Raw genomic sequence first — 18,789 nt, 5'->3', positions numbered from 1 at the left:
TGAGAAGGTTGAAGTTAAAGGGGATGCATCCTGAGAAGGTTGAAGTTAAAGGGGATGCATCCTGAGAAGGTTGAAGTTAAAGGGGATGCATCCTGGCCAAGCATAAATGAAGTCCGAGGACAAGGAAGGTAGAGCTTTGGCTGGTACTAGGGACCAAGAAGCTGTCACCCTCCGTGTCAGTTTCTACCTACTCATCTGTAAAATGGGCAAAACAATGGCCCTACTCCAGACTTTCTGTGACCATTCAAGGAGGCTGCCCAGGAGCTCACAGCCTGTCCCATGGAACACATTCCTACAGGGGCTGCTCTGATACTCAGCTGAGTCTCTATTTCTATTGTAACTTGATGCAGGGCTCAAGAAACTGTGCTGGGTGATGTAATAGCCTCTTTGAGCAAGGCCAGTCTGGGGCCCACTTGTGGAAGGGCCCTTTACCTGGAAGCTGTGGGTGGCCGGAAGGCGGCGCTGTTCCCAGAGGGCCAAAGAGCGCTGGAGCTCCTGTGCCGGGCTGAGTGGGAGAGCGCGGGCCTGGCTTAGGCCACTGAGCAAGGCCAGGCTGGCCGAGAGACTGGTCAGGTAGTAGCCACCTAGGACACAGGGTACATAGAATGCAGCTCAGGCTGGGATAGGGCGTCCTGCCTTCCCTTCCAGACTTACTCAGGACCTACAAGCAGCCCCGTTTCCACCCAGACGGGAAGTGAGGGGACATCCCCCTCACCCTCTCCGGTGAGCAGGGTAGGCTCCAGGAGCTCCGACATGTACTCAGCTTCTACCAGGAGGTCAGGAAGGTCGCACTGGGCCAAGACAAGGCTCAGCAGAGGCAGGAACTCATCAGCGCCTGCATCCTCCCCTGTGGAGACGGAGAAGGAAGGAGTTCCAGCCTCCTCAGAGACCCAAGTGCTAGGGTTCAATCCCCTTCCTAGACAGCGACCCCTCCTCTCCCCCTGCTAGACCCCTAGATAGGACCACAGGGAAGAAAGAGTCTCCTCTCTAGAGATCCTGAGACCGAGAATTGGACCCCTGTGCCCTGTTTGCAGTTCTGGGATCCTGGGACCTTCTCCCTGAGAGAGGGGGCTCAGTCTCTTCTCAGAAAGAGCTGAGTAGTGGGAGGTGGTGAGGGGCATACCCGCCTGGGTTTTCAGGGCTGTGTAGAGCAACTTGCAGGCCTGCAGGAGCCGCTTGATCTGGGCACTGGGTGAATAGGTGCGGAGCAGCTGAAGCAGTTTCTGGCGCACCTGTTCTGTCTCCACTGGGGAGGAGAAGTGTAGGTGGGACCCGAAGGCTCCAAGCCCCTGGGTTCGGGCCAGCTGGAAGCCCTCAGCTAGGCGGCCAAGGGAACCATCTGTGGAAAGCCGGCGCCGCAGCCGGGCAGCAAGGATGGGTCGAAGAGGCTTGAGAACAGAGCGATGCAGGGACTTCTCCAGGACCAGTTCTGGCAGAGGAGAGTAGACAAGGTCAGGGGAAAGGGGCCCGGAAGAGCAGGAGGTAGGGTGAGGGGATGGAAGTCACTGTAGCAGTAGCGAGAAAGGGGCAGCGGGGTGCAGAGAAAAAAGCCGCGCGTCATTAGGCACCGAGGCAAGGACGGAGATGGAAGAGGGAGGATGGAGAGCCAGGGGCTGAACCTGTGGAGGCTGGGGCTGGGGAACCTTACCCAGCCTCTCCGGTGGTAGCAGCTTCTCAGGACCCAGTTCTGCACTCAGCATGGCCCGGGCCCGGCTTAGGGCCTGGCGGATGCCCTGCAATTCCCGAGGCTCAGGACCAGCCCGAACCTGAGTCAGTAGGTCCTGCACTAGCTGGCCCACAGCTGTGTATCGGTTTTGCGTTAACATTGTGGCCGCCCGGCCCACCTGCCTCTCTGGTGCCAGCAGAGAGCAGAAAGCAGAACTCATGGACCGAAGCAGAGGCCGCCGCTGCCTTGGGCGGCCCAGGCGTGGGGAGGTTGTAGGGCTCCCTGGAGAACCCTCCTCCTCTGAGCTGCTGGGGGAGCAGCAGTCCACCTCCTGGAGCGAAGGTAGGGGAGGAAGGCTAGGGCCGGAAGCACTCCCTGGCACGCGATACCCCACCGAGCTCTCCCTCTGCAGCAGCTGTCGAGAAGGCAGTCTTTCTGTTTGGCTGGAAGTCGTCCCTGGCAGCACCGGGACTGGGGGAGGCGGCACAGCAGGTGGGGACAGAGGGCTGGAGGTCTCTGTGGACACACGCACTTTGAAACTTCTCTTGAATTTCTCACGTTTGGTGGGGCCCAGATCTCCTGGGAAGAGAGGGTTGAAGAAGCAGAGGGCTGCACCGGTGCCCTGATCCAGCTCTTGAGGGGAGCGAGCCTTCAGCCTGGGTATCGGTGGGGTTTCGGAAGACCTCTGCTGAACCTTGGTGTTGAGGGAGGAACTCCAGAACTCTAGCAATCAGAAACCAATGGGGGGGGGGGCTCAGAGCTTGCTCAAGAGGGTGCCTGGTTGCCCTTTCTAACCCCCTTTGGCCTCTATGTGTTCATCTGTACAATGGGCTGCAGGGAACCCTTACCCATGCCTAGATGGGAGATGGCCTCCAGCTCCTTGTGGGTGGCTGCCTGATGAATGGCTCTGGGGAGCCGGAGTGGGAGGAGAAGAATGTCCCTAAGGTCAGCAAAAGGAGCGGTCAAGAGAGCGAGGTGCTTAGGTGCAGGAGGTGGGCAGCACTAGGGAGCAGGCCCTGTGGTCACCAGGTGCCTGACAGGCAGACTCACCTGGTATGGCAGTATGCACAGATGAGCTGGATCAGGTCCTGGAACGTGAGCTCTGAACCCTCCAAAGAGACGCCTGAGAGACATCGGGAATGAGGCTGTTCTCTGGGGACCTCCCTCCCCCGTCTGTCTCCAGCCCCTTCCCGCCAGGCCAGCCCCCTCACCACCAGGGCTCTCTTGGATGTAGTGGCTGGAGACAAAAGAGGGGCCACTGGCTTCTGGCAGCCGCACACACAGAGCCTGGCACTGGCGAGTGTTAGATTTCCGTACCAGGAAGGTCTGCAAGCGAACAAGATTAGGAGGCACAGTGCCTCCATGTTGAGGCGCTTTCTCTTCCCCTCTCCCCCGCTTGGCGGGCCAGTCCTGGCGGAAGGGGAAAGACTCACCCCTGGAGGTTCTGTCCGCAGCACGTGCAGCGCAGCTGCCGCGTTGGCCCGCAACTGTAACCACACAGGTCGGGTGATCAGCAGCCGCTCCCGCAGGCTCACAGTGCGTGCTGGTTGTTGGGACCTGCCTGCCTGTGCCCTGCTGGCGTCGGGCGTGTCATACAGTGGGTCTGGAGATGTCCTGGGGGCAGACACCCGGACTTGAGCAGGGGTCTGGGGTGAACGCCTCTGCCTCTTCCCCGTTCTGGGCTTCCCACCTATCCTGCCTTTGCCGGACCCTCTTACCACTGCCCTTACCCTCTGCACCGGCTGCCCTCCCAACTTCACTAACTTTTCTTTCTGTTGGTGCCTGGGAACAAAGTTCAGGTTGGCAGCTCCCAGAGGGTGTGCTCCTGCCTCCCCAGGGTCTTCCATGGCTGGGAGCTCCTTCAGCTTCTCCTGGGACTCAGGAAGAGAATCCAACCCCCAAGGCACAGGCGTGCACATTCCTGGCGGTGAGTAACACTTCCTGAAGGCGGTTCGCCCTGTCACACCCCGCCAGTTAACTCTTGTATGTCCACTTCATGTGGCCAGTGTCCACCTCTTCTATTCCAGACTCAGCCTTGAATGGCCGGGACCCCCTCCATGTTCCTACCAATTATTAGGGTCCCAGCTGTGGGAGGACCACCTCCATACAGTGCTTCCCATAAGCCTCCTCACACTGAAGCAGGGTAGGGAGGAGTTAAGCAAGGCAGACCAAGTTCCCTTAGGCCCAAGACTCACCCCTGGGTCACCTTAAGAAGTCTGCGGTCACTGGCTCAACTGTTCCTGCCTTTGAGAGGGTCGGCCTTGAGGGAGAGCACCCCCTACTGGTCGCAGATGACTCATTCCTGAACCTAACTTTGGTTTTGTGATTCCAGGTTGCTATGGAAAAAGGATGCTGTGTCTCCATGGAAACTAAACCCTTTGCTTAACTGAGGTTCTGGGGGTGGTTCTGACACTCACTGCTAACCAGGGGGAGTATGACTGTGAGGTCGTCAGCACATGGTGCTGCTGCTAGCTGCCTCCCACACACAGGCTCTGCTAGCCTGCCTTGCCAATCTGCCAAGTGCCTGGAGCAGGTACAGACATGACCTAGTCCCCAGGCACGTGCAACAGCCCCTCACCACTCAAGGCCATGTGCTCCACTTGTTTGCCTGTGCCACGTGTAGCTTCCAGTTCTGGGTCCAGATTCTTTTCTAAGTCACAATATCCCAAATTCCAGGGACCCCAGAAGAGCCTGTCTCAGGTGTTACCCCCATAAAAACCTTGATTCCATTATAAAATAACAGCAGACACAATATCAATCACGTCAAGGTCCCAGGATAAGTTTTATTCCAGTCTTTGGAATCTGGAAGGCAGACACCAGGAATGGCCCTGAGAAAGTCTGGGAAGCTGTCATCTCCAGCGACAGCTAGGATGTGCAAGACCCCAACATAATGTTTCTGGCTCTAGAGTTCCTCCTGGAGTGGAGCCCAGCTCCTGGCTCGGTGGCTAGGGGGCAGGGTTGAAAGTCAGGAGGGTTGCTGCTTTGGAAGAAGCCCATCTTCTTTGTTGGGGGACACTGAGGAAGTTATTCTTTGGGAGGGGGAAATGGTGGGCTGGTCAGGGATGGAGACAACAGTCTTGTTTGGCCAGGTCAGCTTCAGGCCACAGCTATGCCGATCTCACGGAGAGCAGAGGTCAGGGGACAGTAGCGACACTGGAGAGCTACTAGGCAACCCCTGCCTTTGCAGGAAAGTGTTAGTCCCGTGTGAGGTACCAGCTGCTCCAAGGACCCTCTGAGTGTGAACACAGGGTCAGGGACCTGGGGGCACAAAGAAAACACACGGAAAGGACACTGAATCTGGTTGACAACCACCACTTCCTGAAGGCACCGAGGGAGACGTCCCTCACCACAGGGTTTCTTTCTCTTGCCCTTGCTGACCCACCCTGCCGCGGGCTTCAGTCCTTGATCTTTCTGGGTCTTAGCCATGCTAGGCAAGCACTCTACCACTGGGCCCTCCATGCCACCTTTACATGCCCTTGTTCCATCAGCCAGAGCTTCCCCAGCTGGTTCCTACTCCCCAAACTCCTACAAAACCCTCAAAGTGAGATCAAACTACAGATTCTGAGGAGCCGCCTCTCTGGTTCTTACCATCTGCTTTCCTCTTCTGAGGGGACACTGCTGCCCTGGCCTGGGTGAAGAGAAGAAAGCCCCTTTAGAGTCCACTTCAACCTGCCAACACTGCACACCACAGCCCAGGGTCAAAGCCGCTGAGAAAAGTTGCATGAAGTATAAAAACTTTCTACACCAAGCTCCGAGACATCTCTTCTCAGGAGCCAGTCGAGCAGCCGAGCAGCCGAGCAGTCGAGCAGCCGAGCAGCCGAGCAGCCGAGCAGCCGAGCAGCCGAGCAGCCGAGCAGCCGAGCAGCCGAGCAGCCGAGCAGCCGAGCAGCCTCCCCTCTGGAACAGGGGCTCACACGAACACACCCTTTCCTCAGCCAGTCTTTAGGCAGGAGGACTACAAGCTACGACAAAGTTGGGGCACCAGGCTAAGGCAGACATTGCTGAGGGGCAAGCAGAAAACTGCCCAGCTACCCTCAGATACTGGAGTTGTCACCATGTGTGTGTCAGTGTGTCAGATGTGGGCAAGCATGTGTGTGGCAGAGTAGGATGGGGAGACAGGCAGCAGGGGATCTACCTTTTTGATGGCCGTCCAGTCCTCCAGAATGTCGATTTCCTGCAGCATGTATACGATGTATGGGCCTGCGCAGTGGTCAAGGATGACAACAGGAGACACGCAACAAAGCTCCAGCAGACGGCCACAGGCGGCAGTGCCGCCCACCCCCTGCTTAAGAGAGGCGGTGCATGGACAGTGTAGAGGGGGTGCCAAGAGCTTTATATGAGACATGGTTTCTCTATGTAGCTGTGGCTAGCTTGGAACTCAGAGATATGCCTGCCTCTGCCTCTTGAGTACTGGGATTAAAGGTGTGTGCCACTATACTCAGCAAGACCTTGGGTTTAATCTCCAAGTTCCACCTCCTGCCTCAGGGATCTGTTTTTGGTGAGTGTGGGGACTGTGCTGGGCAAGAACCCTTACCCATTTCCCTTTTTCCACATCAGCTGACCAAGGCCTGTCCCATCCTGAGGAGCCCTGATCCTCCTGTTTTGTCAGGTTCTGTTAGGAACTGGCTCACTAGACCCATCCTTACCTACAGGTGTATCCTGGCCTCTTCCTCCTGATAGCACTGTGCTCTGTATCTGAAATCTACCTTTACCCACAAAGGTTCAATAAAGCCTCCATCCTGTAATGGTCCCAGGGCTGACACAGTGCTGTGCTGTGCAGCACAGGATGCTCAATACAGAAGAGAACACATGCACAGGGCTGGGGAATAGACCAGGAGACTTCAGAGAGCATCTGACATGACACCACCTACAAGCAATAGCTCCAGAGGGGTTAAGCAAGGCCTCGACAGCATAGGGCTACCCTGGGACATTGGGAAAGACAGAAGGCTTCAGAGGTTGATCCTTACTCAGGGAATTACTAGGAGTCAGTGAGCTGAGGACCTAGGATGTGGAAGAAATTGCTGACAGCTGGACACTGCGTGTGATACCAAATGACCATGAATGATCTAGAGTCACTGTCCCACACTTCCCTGAGTCCAGGGCTGCCTTGTCCTGCCCAGTTTCAGGCGACCTTGAGTGAAGGATACCAGAAACAAGAGGTGCCTTCTTCCTCTTGCTGGGTGGCAGTGAGTCCCAGGTCTTGGAGCCGCCTCTGGCGTGCAGTCTGTCATCCCACCACTCTGTGCCCAGAGAGTCGGGGTCAGGACAGTGACGCACAGCTAACTCCCACCATCCCTGTGGCTTTACCATGGACCAGCCTGGCCTCCCTTTTCCCCATCACCTCCAGGGCAGCGGTCCCAACCTTGGGCTTGAGACTGGCAGCCTCTGGGGACTCGGTTTCTGACTGCACACTAGTGCAGGCCTGGGAAGGAGACACTGCCCTTCGTGGGTAGGCCTCAGTTTTTCCACTCACTCAGTACACAGGATGAAGGGCATTCCTGGACCCCATGTGAAACAGATGCCACCGTTATGGAGAGGACTGTGGTTTTTATATATGCATCCATGTGACAGTTGGATACCTCCCATTCTGAATGGAGGCAGGCAGGGGCCCCACTCTGCTTGAGTCCCCACTATATGTGAAACACTGAGGTGAACCCAGTCCTCACAGGAAGTGGGCTGTTAGACTTCCTTTATGCAGCCTGGGAAGCTGAGCTCCAAAGCGGGGGAAGGCAGTGCAGCACTGGGCCTTGGCTCACCAGAGCTAATGTCCAGACTCTGGCGGTCCTCCTCCAGCCTCTGGATCCGCTCCTGCAGCTCCCCAAGCAGTGTGTCATACAGCAGCAGTTTCTCACTCTGGGGGGGAGAGGTGCTCAGCAGGGCACTTGCTGGACTCAGGCTCCCTCCCAGAGGCCCACGTACCCCTCACCTCTAGGTGTTGTTTGGCTCCCTGGAGCTCACACTCATATTTATTCCTGATCACATCCAGACAGAAGCCCTTGTAGATTCCTACAAAGGGGGAGAGATCTGCTTGGCTGCGGGCCCTAATGTCCCCCAAAAGATCCACAAGAATAGGGAGAGGCAGGGTAGGGACAAAAGTGGCGGGTGACAGAAAACTGTGGCTTTGGGAGGGCAGGACGGCTACGGACCTGCCACCTGAATGCGGATCTTTAGGCTCTGCTGCAGCCCTCCAAGAGGCTCTGTGTATTCTGGGGCTCTCTCAGCCCCCACTTCCTCTAGTCTTAAGCGCAGCTGGCTCAGCCGTTCCCTGAATAACCTAAAGGTAAAAAGGCAGCTGTGCACACCGGCTTTCCCAGTGATCACCTGCCCTCAGGCACGTGCCTGCCAGACACCTGCTCCTGTTTTTCAGCCCAGCACTGTGGCACCTGCACCCCGCTGCCCAGAGGCCCACCCCCAAGCTTACTTCTCCTTCAGCTCTGAGAACTGCTTTTCAAGGTCCAGCATCTCACTGACACACTCACTGCGGCGTCGCTCATAGTCCTCGTCGTCCATCTCTGAGGGAGAGGCCGATTAGTGCTGCTCTCGAGGGGCTGCTGCTCTTGTGTGCACGTGTGTGTGACACACTGCAGGGGCTCACCTGAGCTCTCCTCCTCTGACTCCGTCTGACTGCCGCTCCGCTCCTCTTCACTTTCATCCGCCTCCCCATTCATCTCAGCTGCTGAGTCGCCTTCGGCCTCCATCTCTTCCGCTTCTTTGCCTGGAGGCTGGATGGGCATCTGGGCTCTGGGAGAGGGAGTATGGGCCATCACTCACCACTGCCTACTACCAGAGCAGTCAAACAGGGAGCTGACCAAGCAGAAGCCTTGAGTGAAATAAGGGGAAGTGACTGTTGTTACCACACTGAACATGTACTTGGTGGGATTTGCTCCTTACAAAACCCAGTTCCCGGGAGTGTGGCCAAGGGTATAAGCCTCAATGGGAAAAGTGTCCCATTGCCGATGGGACTGGACCCAAGCTTCTTACTGGGTCCTACAAGACCCTTCATGGACTGGACTTGAACTTTTTAAGTCCAGCTCCTTCACTTCACTGAATGGCCAGTTCTCACATCCTACCCCATTTTTTTTTTATCCATGTAATTGCTCTGCCTACAATGTCTTCAGCTTTTCTTCCCAGTACTGTCCCACAATTCTCTAGTCTTTTTTTTTTTAAAGATTTTTATTTATTATGTATGTAGGTTTCTTCCTTCATGTATCCTGCAGTACAGAAGAGGACACCAGATCTTATTACAGATGGTTGTGAGCCACAATGTGGTTGCTGGGAATTGAACTGAGGATCTCTGGAAGAGCAGCCAGTGATCTATTCCTCTGGGCCATCTCTCCAGCCACCTCTCTAGTCTTTCCCTACGTTCTAGATCAAATTTTGTCACCTGCTTCTTCAGTGCTCAGCGTCTCCTTCTACCTACCCATCTTCAGCTCATTTCTGGCCCATATTGAAAGCTTAATCTGCGATGACATAGTGTTTAGAGGAAAAGCAAAAAACTCAGCATACCCATGACAATCCTGGACAATAAAAGAACTTCTGGAGGCATCACAATCCCTGACTTCAAACTCTACTACAGGGCTACAGTACTGAAAACAGCCTGGTACTGGCATAAGAACAGATAGGAGGACCAATGGAACCAAATAGAAGACCCAGATATTAATCTACACATCTTCAAACACCTGATCTTTGCTAAAGAAGCAAAAAATATCAAATGGAAAAAAGAAAGCATATTTAACAAGTGGTGCTGGCATAACTGGATATCAACATGCAGAAAAATGAAAATAGACCCATATCTATCACCATGCACAAAACTCAAGACTAAATGCATCAAAGACCTCACCATAAAGCCAGCCACACTGAACCTTATAGAAGAGAAAGTGGGAAGTACACTTGAACGCATTGGCACAGGGAACCACTTCCTAAATAGAACCCCAGCAGCACAGACAATGAGAGAAACAATCAATTAATGGGACCTCCTGAAACTGAAAAGCTTCTGAAAAGCAAAGGACACGGCCAACAAGACAAAACAACAACCTACAGAATGGGAAAAGATCTTCACTACCCCCATATCAGACAGAGGGCTGATCTCCAAAATATATAAAGAACTCAAGAAATTGGACACCAAAAGATCACTTAATCCAATAAAGAAATGGAGTACAGACCTAAACAGAGAACTCTCAACAGAGGAATCTAAAATGGCTGAAAGACACTTAAGGAAATGTTCAACATCCTTAGTCATCAGAGAAATGCAAATCAAAACAACTCTGAGATTCCATCTTACACCTGTAAGAATGGCCAAGATCAAAAACACTGATGACAACTTACGCTGGAGAGGTTGTGGGGAAAAGGGAACACTCCTGCATTGCTGGTGGGAGTGTAAGCTGGTACAGCCCCTTTGGATTGCCAGTGTGGCAATTTCTCAGAAAATTAGGAAACAACCTTCCTCAAGACCCAGTAATACCACTTTTGGGTATATATCCAAAGGATGCTCAATTGTGCCACAAGGACATGTGCTCAACTATGTTCATAGCAGCTTTGTTTGTCATAGCCAGAACCTGGAAACAACCTAAATGTCCCTTGATCGAAGAATGGATAAGGAAAATGTGGTGGTACATTTACACAATGGAGTACTACACTACAGAAAAAAATAAGGACACCTTGAATTTTGCAGGAAAATGGATGGAGCTAGAAAACACTATTTTGAGTGAGGTAACCCAGACACAGAAAGACAATTATCACATGTACTCACTCACAGGTGGTTTTTAAACATAAAGCAAAGAAAGCCAGCCTACAAACCACAATCCCAGAGAACTTAGACAACAATGACACTAAGAGAGACTTACACAGATCTAATCTACATGGAAAGTAGAAAATATAAAAAGACAAGATCTCCTGAGTAAATTGTGAGCATGGAGACCTTGGGGGAGGATTGAAGAGGGGAGGGGAGAGACAGGGAGGGGAGCAGAGAAAAATGTAGAGCTCAATAAATATCAATTTAAAAAAAGAAAAAAAATAGTGTTTAGAGATGAGACCTTCAGAGTTTTCCTTGTTATTCATTTAATATTCATACACACCATGGAGAGTGTGGCGGTCAGAGGGCAGCGTGTAAGAGTCAGCTCTCTCCTTTCACCATTAACACTGGATATCGGTGACAGTTGCCTTACCTGTTGCACCATTTGGTTAGCCCAAGGTGGGACCTCTGTAAGGTGACTAGGTCCACCCTCAACATACAGATGCCTGATCAGCAGGAGATTCCTGGTAAGATTTGGGTCTCTCCTCCCTACCTTCTGAAATGAGCTGTTCTAGCAAAAAGGCTCTTGCCAGACACGGGCTCCTCAGACCTAGGACTCTGAGAAATTTTTATTTTATATGTATGAGTGTTTTGAACTGTCTTTGTACCATGTGTGCGCAGTGCTTATGAAGGAAGCACAGGATCCCTTAGAACTGGAGTTACAGACATGTATCTGAGCTGCCGTGTGGGGGCTGGGAATCGTGCCTTAATTGCTGAGCCATTACCTCTCCAGGGCACCAACACCATTTTAGAAAATTTCTGATACTGGGGATTAAACTGTTTTTTTTTTTCTTCTCAAGACAGGGTTTCCCCAGCACTTGGGAGGCAGAGGCAGGCGGATCTCTGTGAGTTCGAGACCAGCCTGGTCTACAAGAGCTAGTTTCAGGACAGGCTCCAAAGCCACAGAGAAACCCTGTCTTGAAAAACCAAAAAAAAAAAAAAAGACAGGGTTTCTCTGTGTAGCCCTGGCTGTTCTGGAGCTCATTCTGTATCTACGAAGCTGGTCTAGAACTCCACCTGTCTCTACCTCTTGAGTGTTGAGACTAAAGGCATGAACCACCATCATCCAGCTAAACTCAGTTTCTTTTTTTTCCCTTTGGTCCTCCCCCACCTTTTTTCTTTCTTCCAGACAGGGTTTCTCTATGCAACAGCACTGGTTACCCTAGAACTTGGCCTCAAACTCACAGAGATCCTGCCTCTGCCTCATGAGTGCTGGGATTAAAGGCGTGCGCACAACTGCTGGCTTAAACTCAAATTCTTTAGCACGCTGGGAAAGAGCATTTACTACTGAGCTGTTCCCAGCATGTTCTGAGAGTCAGTCCTAAGTTGCCCAGACAAGCAGCCCCTCAGCTTCCCAAACAGCTGGTGCTACAGGGTTACAGGCTTGTTCCACTACACCCGGTCAATTTCCTCTTCATTAGACTTTATCCCAGTCTCAGGTCAAAGACTGGGGGTTGTGACCTGGGTTCTTGTAAGTGCTGAGCCCTAACTCTACCACTGAGCAATAACCCAGAGTTCCTTATGGCCTTGGACAGAAAGCACCTCCCTAGGTGGACATTCAGATCGGCTCAGGCTTTTCCTACCACTAAGAAAAGCAGAGCTGGGTGGTGGCGCACACTTTTAGTCTCAGCACTCAGGAGGAAAAGGAATGAAACGCTGGGTTCAAGGCCAGCCTGGTCTGCAGATGATTTCCAGAACAGCCAAGACAACATAGAGAAACCCTGTCTTGGGGATGGTGGGACCTAGAAGCCAAAAAAGGTAGAAGTCTGAGCAAGTTGCTAGCATGCATGGGTTTTGAGTTCAATTCCCAGTGCTAGAAAGGAAAAAATAAAAAAGAGAGAGCCTGATGTGATACAGATATGTAACCCCGGCCCCAGAGGCTGACGCAGGACGTCTGCTAGCTCTAAGCCATCCTGAGTTAGCTAGTGACACACACTCTGCCTTAAAACAAAAACAAGGGGCTGGAGAGATGGCTCAGCGGTTAAGAGCACCAACTGCTCTTCCAGAGGTCCTGAGTTCAGTTCAGTTAAATTTAAATTTATTATTAAAATAAAAAACAAAAGCAGTGTCTGGGGGTGGAGTTCAGTGGTAAAGTCTCTGCTTACACAGACAGCTGGACTATATCCTCTGCCTTGTGAAAAAACATAGAGCCAGGTGTGGTGGTACAGGTCTGTTATCTTAGTACTCAGGAGGCAGAGGCAGGATTGCTACACATTCAAGCCCAGCCTGGTATACAGACAGAGCTTTGAGCTGGCTATTGCTGGAGAGGCGATGTCAAAGCCCCGAATAAGCAAGGAGGTAAAGGAATGAATGCATATGAAACTCGGCCATCGCAGTAACTCCTATAGTTCCCCAGGCTTCGTACACACTTGCTCTTCTGACTTCCACCTCCTACTCTTCTGCTGTTCGGGTACCCAGCACTCACACTGAAACTACTCCGGTGGAATTATACGGCCACTTCCTTGTAGCAACTGCCAGCATTTTTCAGTGCTTGCCTTAGGTGGCCTTTCATTAACATTAAACACTGCCAAGCCTTCCCTCTCTTCCCCTTATATTTACTAAGCACCTAATACATGTCAGGTACCAAACAGTCACACTGTGACAGACACAGTCTTTGGCTTCAAGGAAATGACAAGTTCCTGGGAGAGAAGGCGAAGAAACAGATCTTAATAATGGTGTGAAAACGGTCAAAACGAAAGTGTTATGGGAGAGGTGTCTACACAGGATCTGGAGCTTGCTGCAGCAGTGACAGCTTCCAGAGGAAGAGAGACGAGGTGGGGGCTGGGCAAACGAGAGGGAAGAACAAGTAAAAGACCTAGAAATGAGAAAAGGGACCAGGGACATGGGAATGTAGCTCCCGCTAGACCCAGGTTTCAGGAACTGGTTATCTACAGGGCGAGTTGTGCAGAGACTAGTCAGGCAGAATCGTTGAGAAGGGGTCTGTGACAGAACGCCTAAGGTCAACAAACAAAAGACGGGCAGGAGAAGCCGCTGCAGAAATAGACCGGAAAAACTCAAAGTCAGGGAGCTGAAGAGATTTCCAGAATGAAGGAGAGGTGAGAGATTGGTGCTGCCAGAGCACCTGGGTGATAAGCCATCCCGGAGGCAGCTGCTCTCTCTGCCAAGAGTGGGCTTCTACGCCATGCGGATGGTATTCCTACGTCTCCGGCTGCTGCTCTATGAGTCTTCCCGGTGGGGTGAACCACACTCCCTCCTCCCGGGCCCCAGAAAGCTTTCTGGCTCTCCATTTCCTAGTCTTCCATTTTCATGTCCATCCACCTGGCAAATGGGGAAGCCTCACCAGGGCAGGGGCTGCGCCACTGTCTTATTCAGCCAGGACAATCCCAGCACACCTGATGACCAGAGATCGAAACACAAATTAAACAAAAGAAATCTTCGCAGTGCAGGAATTGCCTTTTACTTCTTTTCTTCATGGTAACCCTACTTACGGCGGTGGCTACCCATTCAACTAATTATAAGTGATGGACCTGTAGAATAGTTTAGTTAGCATTTCCTCCTGCTCTGAAAACCCAGCTCTCCAAAACAGCTTGACCGGTCCCCTTCTCTGGTCTTAGATCCCCGCGCTGCCAATCCCTTTTCACTGTTAAGTGTATGTCCTTTCTTAGATGCAGCGTCAAGTCTTAAAGATATCCTTCTTCCAGCTGACTCTGATTCTGACTTCGTTGAATGAAGTCATAACCGTCTCTCCTTAACCCAGGTACAAACAGGGCGGATATACCACTGCTGAAGGGCACACTATAAAGAGCGCGGTGCATAAGCAATTTCTCTTTACAGACGTCTAAGTACCTCCAGAGCAAGCCTCCAGGAAGGGTAGACTCCTCCCTACAGACGCAGAGAACAAACACAGCTTCTCTGCGGCGTTCCGGGAGCATCCAGCCGCGATCCACCCTCACTCTCACCGGCGCTGGCCAGGGCTCCCCTAAGGCCAGCGCGCGAGCGGGACCGGTTAAGTCTCCGCTTTGGTTCCGACCTGGGAAGCCGAACCTAGCGTCAGGCATGACCATACGCACCGTAGGGTTAGGGTCTCGGGTCTCACGTCCGAGACTCCCCGAGAGCTGTCGGACGGGGTGGAAACGCCGCCGCCGCCGGTCTCAGGGACAGAGCGCAGGTCTCCCTTTCTCCAGGAGGTGCCGACGCTTCCGTGTGCGTCATCAGGAGGCGCCCATGGCAGAGCTTACAAATGAGCCACTGGTGTTCAGGCATGCCGGGATACCGCTGGCGGGTCTCCATAGCAACCGGCCCACTGCCTCCCAGGCCTCCAGCCTGCCCGAGCATCGTGGTCTGTGGCCTAGGGTCCACCGCCGACAACACGATGCTCCTGCCCACAACCCCTCCGCTGAGGAGAGTAACCGAGCCAGCTGTGGGTCTGAACGCTCGTGTATTTACACACTGTCAAACGAAGGCAACCTACTGGAGGGCCCAGAGCTGAGGCTTTACCCCCAACCCTCACCCCTGGGCCTACGGACCCTTCCCTCCTTCAGGGAGCTCGGAAGGGCGAAGGTGGAAGAAAACCAGGAAGCTTAAATTCTACCCCAGTCTGAGCACTGCATTCCATGTTTTTATCTTTCTTTCCAAAAAGCTCATTTTATTAAGTACTCAGGATTCTCAGATTTATTTCAGTCATACATTTTGCTCTGCTGCTATCCACCCAACACTGTTAATAATAACAATAGTAACACTGTAATAATATTAATAATAGTTCACATTTGTACGAAGCTTACAGGATGTTTTCACCTACAGCGTCTCATCTGAGCCAACAGTTCTGTGAGGTAGGTATTTTCACCTCCCATTTTACAGACGGGATAATGGAGGCTCAGAGAGGTAACAGATTTTGTTCAAGGCCACACAGCTAGTTAGTGGTAAAGCTAGGACTTGATCCCAGCACCCCAAAGTCAAGTCCAGTGTTCCACAACCACAGCTACCTCTGTAAAGTAGAGGGGTGTTTCTTACCCCAGTCAGGCCTGAGGAGCCAGATGCTGAAAATTCTCAGAGCATGGGAGGAGAGAAGTCAGCATCGATGGGGAGAGTTGGGGTACTTAGCCTTCAACTCCTGTTTGAACTGGCGATAAAGGATCTTATTGCGCTGGTTTTCAGCCTCCTTTTGGGGATGGAACTTCAGTGCTTCTTTGAAGCCCTTATGAACCAGAAAACCTTCGTTCAGCACCTCAAAATTAAATCCTGCTACGTGCAGCTCACAGGCCTGGAGAGAGAAGAGAGAGGGGAGAGACAGGAGAGGGAGACAGAGGAGGGGGAGAGAGACAGAGAAAGAGAGAGGAGAGGGAGAGACAGAGAGACATAGAGGAGAGACAGAGATAGGAGAGAGAGAAGAGAAAAGGAGGAGAACACACACACACACACACACAGAGAGAGAGAGAGAGAGAGAGGGGGGGGGTCACGGTCACAATAATTTAAGGACATCCCCTCCAGGGCCCAAACAGTTCACTCCACCTCCTACACCCCATTTGGGAATTCTACATCATCCCACCACCTTCCTCTTGCTTCATGGCCTCCTTTCTATCAGTGGCCACTCCATCCCTGACACACCTCCAGCCCCAGGCCCACCTGCCCTCCCCGTTTTAGTCACCTGACTGATTCGATTGAAGCCATACTGCCGAAAGCGCTCATCAAAGGTGGGCACCTTTCCTCCAGCCACATAAAATGGTTCCCAGGGGTCCCGCCAGGGCACCACATAGGCAGGTCTCAGCAAGCTCTCTTCTGGCAGGTTGACCCAGCGGGAGTAGTTGGTGGGCGCATGGCAAGGTGTGCATAGCCCATAATAGAAAGGCCGGACTTCGCCCACCTGATAGAGTTGTACTAGCTCATTCTTGTTCATCGGCATCCGGCGGGTTCGGCGGATTTCAAACGCAGGCACCACCAGGGCCATGCCATCCCAGTTGTTACTCTGATCCAACATTTCCCTCAGGCCTCTCCACAGTCCCTCGCTGGGCACCATGTCCACATCAATCACCAGGGCATAGTTGGCCTCTTCTCGAGCCAGATTCCGTAACAAGTTATTGGGGTAGGAGATGTTGGTACCCAATGCATAATTAATCCCGGGCTGGGCCACCCTGGCTAGCTTGTCAAAGACCTCCTGGCAGGACCGCAGCAGGGCAAATTCCCCAGGTTCCCGGGGGTCGGGCACAGCAGCCTCATAACGCGAGGGGCACACGAGGTGCATGGCGACCCTGGCACGCATCTCAGGACAGTGGCTACTCAGCGCATAGGCCAGCACCGTGGCCAGCTGTGCCTCCTCTTTGGTGGCTGCGAACACTGATACGGACAGTGGGCCCTCCCAGCGCTCCAGAAGTCCGGACAGGTGCAGCAGGTTGTCCACGCTAGCATGCGTGGCTAAGACAACATCGTTGGGGTCTACGGTGGTCTTCAGTAGACCCCTGTAGACGCGATAATCGCCGCTGGCATCCAGAACGCCTCCAGAGGCCAGAGCGGTGCGGAGTTGAGACTTTACCTGATCCACGGATCGCGGGGACGGCGGGAAGAACTCGAAATACTGTTCCTGCTCCTCCTGCCCGTGCAGTCCGGAGAGCAGCGACAGGTAGAGCAGCTGCAGCATTGCCACCAACATGAGGGCGGCCAGCAGCAGCTGGTAGAATGCGCATCGGATGGCGTAGGACATTTGCATGGCTTTCGGGGCTCCCGGCGCGAAGCGGAGACCACCGGGCCGTAACCTCTGCCAGCCACTGCAAGCCCCGTTTTACCGCAGCCTGCCGAACGCAGCCGAGGCCAGCCGAGGCCAGCCGAGCCCAGCGCTCAACCCCGCCCTCGGTCTGCAAGCCTCCTTCTAGGAGCGGGCCAGCTCGCCCTCTGTGAGAGAGGAGGAGCTACTGCAGCGGTCGCTGTTCTGCGCGCGCTTTGCAAACGCCGAACCTAACTGCGATCACGTCCGTGCGGCCGCGGACCCCTGGCCGCAGCCCTCTCCCGTGGGATCCGGACGCAGACCCCCCGGAACAAGCGCGTCCGGAAACCCCAGTTCGCTCCCCGGGCCTCGGGAAGTGGAACCCGTGCAGAGCTCAGCTGTGACTCAGTCAACGATGGCGCGGTTCCCGACTGAAGCCCTTGGAGAGGAAATTTAAAAAACCTCTTTGTTACTGTTTCTTATTCCTCTGAACTTTTGCAGGTGGGTACTAGGAACGTGGATGGAAGCGTGCAGGAGGTGCGCGTGAGATGAGGGATATGGCAATGTGGAAAGAGATAGTCTGTGTGGGACGAGGTGGCCGAGTGGTTAAGGCGATGGACTGCTAATCCATTGTGCTTTGCACGCGTGGGTTCGAATCCCATCCTCGTCGGTCCCATTTTACAGGGAAAAGGCTTCTTAATTTTCCACGTCTTGAGCAGTAAAATGAAGAAACTTGGTGTCCGATAAGGTCGTATTTGCCCGCCAACCGACCTTGTGTCCGTATTCCAGCTTTCAGAACGTGCCATGGGATGGGGCGCTGCTCCGCTTTTCTTTCTCCTAAGAAGGACAGCGCAGGGGTGGTTGCCATCTAAGACTGGTAACCGGATTTTTGCCCAGCAGCTCTTCGCTTGATGTTATCTGCTAATCCCGCGCTACTGTTTCCTCTCTCTTCCCCCAGGATGGAAACATTTTATCTACACACAATTGCCCCAACACACACACATTGAAGCAGAAGGCTTGTGCAACACCAGCCACTGTACACTGAAGGCACCTAGTGTTTGTGGATGAAGGGAACCATGAAATCTTTAGCAGAAGCGTGGGGGAAGGGCATGCACTTCAAAAGCTTCAGCAATTATACTTAATAAATATTTGACTTTTTTAAAACCAAGTCAGGAGACATCCTTAGGGCAGAACACTGTGCGTCTTTGTAAGGAGCACTGGAGTGGCAGCGTTGGCTGGTGTGGGTAGGGGCTTCTACAGACTGTCGGGGCCTAAATATTCGGGAGACCTATATTTCACAGAGTGATACCGTTACTCCGGAGTGTCAGCTCTCTGCCAAGGCTGTGCTGGGCGCTGGGGCAGGGCCTGCACATGCAGGTTCTGCACTTTTCACTGAAGACAGGCTTCGGAGAAAAGTTCAGAACCTCTCAGCACAGGTTTTGTAGATACAGCGCTCAGAAATGAGACTTTGTGCCCTGTGAGGATTTCGTTTTGTTTTCTGGAGTCAGAGTTTCTCCGTGTAGCTCTGGCTGTCCTGGAACTCACTGTGTTGACCAGGCTGGCTTCCAACTCAGAGATCTGTCTGCTTCTGTTTTTAACTTTTTTTCTTCACAAACGGAGCTTTTAGAATACTAAACTTTGTAAAAGAAATACTATTAAAACACAGCTTCAGCCGGG

The 18,789-nt window shown here is 52.9% G+C and overlaps 3 protein-coding genes and 1 non-coding gene across 5 annotated transcripts in view; 1 reads left to right on the top strand and 3 right to left on the bottom strand.

Moving 5' to 3' along the window:
- The window catches only part of Rin1 (Ras and Rab interactor 1), a 5,503-nt gene extending 1,840 nt beyond the window's left edge, over positions 1 to 3,663 (bottom strand). The window contains exons 1-9 of the mRNA XM_005351705.2: positions 3,431 to 3,663; positions 3,100 to 3,280; positions 2,878 to 2,992; positions 2,717 to 2,789; positions 2,515 to 2,606; positions 1,649 to 2,389; positions 1,124 to 1,429; positions 716 to 847; positions 433 to 584 (exon numbers count right to left, since the gene is read on the bottom strand). Of these exons, the coding sequence (XP_005351762.1) occupies positions 433 to 584; positions 716 to 847; positions 1,124 to 1,429; positions 1,649 to 2,389; positions 2,515 to 2,606; positions 2,717 to 2,789; positions 2,878 to 2,992; positions 3,100 to 3,280; positions 3,431 to 3,585 (1,947 nt within the window). The 5' untranslated portion in view covers positions 3,586 to 3,663. The remainder of the gene's footprint in view (positions 1 to 432; positions 585 to 715; positions 848 to 1,123; positions 1,430 to 1,648; positions 2,390 to 2,514; positions 2,607 to 2,716; positions 2,790 to 2,877; positions 2,993 to 3,099; positions 3,281 to 3,430) is intronic.
- Positions 3,664 to 4,435: 772 nt separating this feature from the next.
- Positions 4,436 to 14,892, bottom strand: Brms1 (BRMS1, transcriptional repressor and anoikis regulator). Of its 2 annotated transcripts, XM_005351704.3 has the most exons (10): positions 14,489 to 14,892; positions 8,262 to 8,407; positions 8,088 to 8,178; positions 7,813 to 7,940; positions 7,593 to 7,672; positions 7,423 to 7,519; positions 6,814 to 6,906; positions 5,802 to 5,866; positions 5,255 to 5,294; positions 4,436 to 4,924 (listed from the first exon to the last, which is right to left on the bottom strand). In XM_005351704.3, exons 2-10 carry the CDS (start codon positions 8,398 to 8,400, stop codon positions 4,917 to 4,919), a joined length of 741 nt encoding a protein of 246 aa, XP_005351761.1. In that variant the 5' UTR covers positions 8,401 to 8,407; positions 14,489 to 14,892; the 3' UTR covers positions 4,436 to 4,916. The 2 variants fall into 2 exon arrangements, with proteins under 2 accessions (XP_005351761.1, XP_026637349.1); XM_026781548.1 differs by lacking the exons at positions 4,436 to 4,924; positions 5,255 to 5,294 and having other exon boundaries at positions 5,644 to 5,866.
- A 157-nt stretch (positions 14,893 to 15,049) lies between these two features.
- On the bottom strand, positions 15,050 to 17,289 carry B4gat1 (beta-1,4-glucuronyltransferase 1). Its single transcript, XM_005351703.2, has 2 exons — positions 16,063 to 17,289; positions 15,050 to 15,678 (listed from the first exon to the last, which is right to left on the bottom strand). The coding sequence occupies exons 1-2, from the start codon at positions 17,116 to 17,118 to the stop codon at positions 15,487 to 15,489; spliced, it is 1,248 nt and encodes a 415-aa protein (XP_005351760.1). The 5' UTR covers positions 17,119 to 17,289; the 3' UTR covers positions 15,050 to 15,486.
- Positions 17,290 to 17,700: 411 nt separating this feature from the next.
- Trnas-gcu lies at positions 17,701 to 17,782 on the top strand. Its single transcript has one exon. It is a non-coding gene; the product is annotated as a tRNA-Ser (tRNA).
- The last annotated feature ends 1,007 nt before the right edge of the window (positions 17,783 to 18,789 follow it).

This window comes from Microtus ochrogaster, chromosome 8 (genome assembly GCF_000317375.1).
Source record: "Microtus ochrogaster isolate Prairie Vole_2 chromosome 8, MicOch1.0, whole genome shotgun sequence".
Lineage (NCBI taxonomy): Eukaryota > Metazoa > Chordata > Mammalia > Rodentia > Cricetidae > Microtus > Microtus ochrogaster.
Note: the sequence above shows the minus strand (reverse complement) of the source record. Positions and strands in the feature narration are given on the sequence as shown.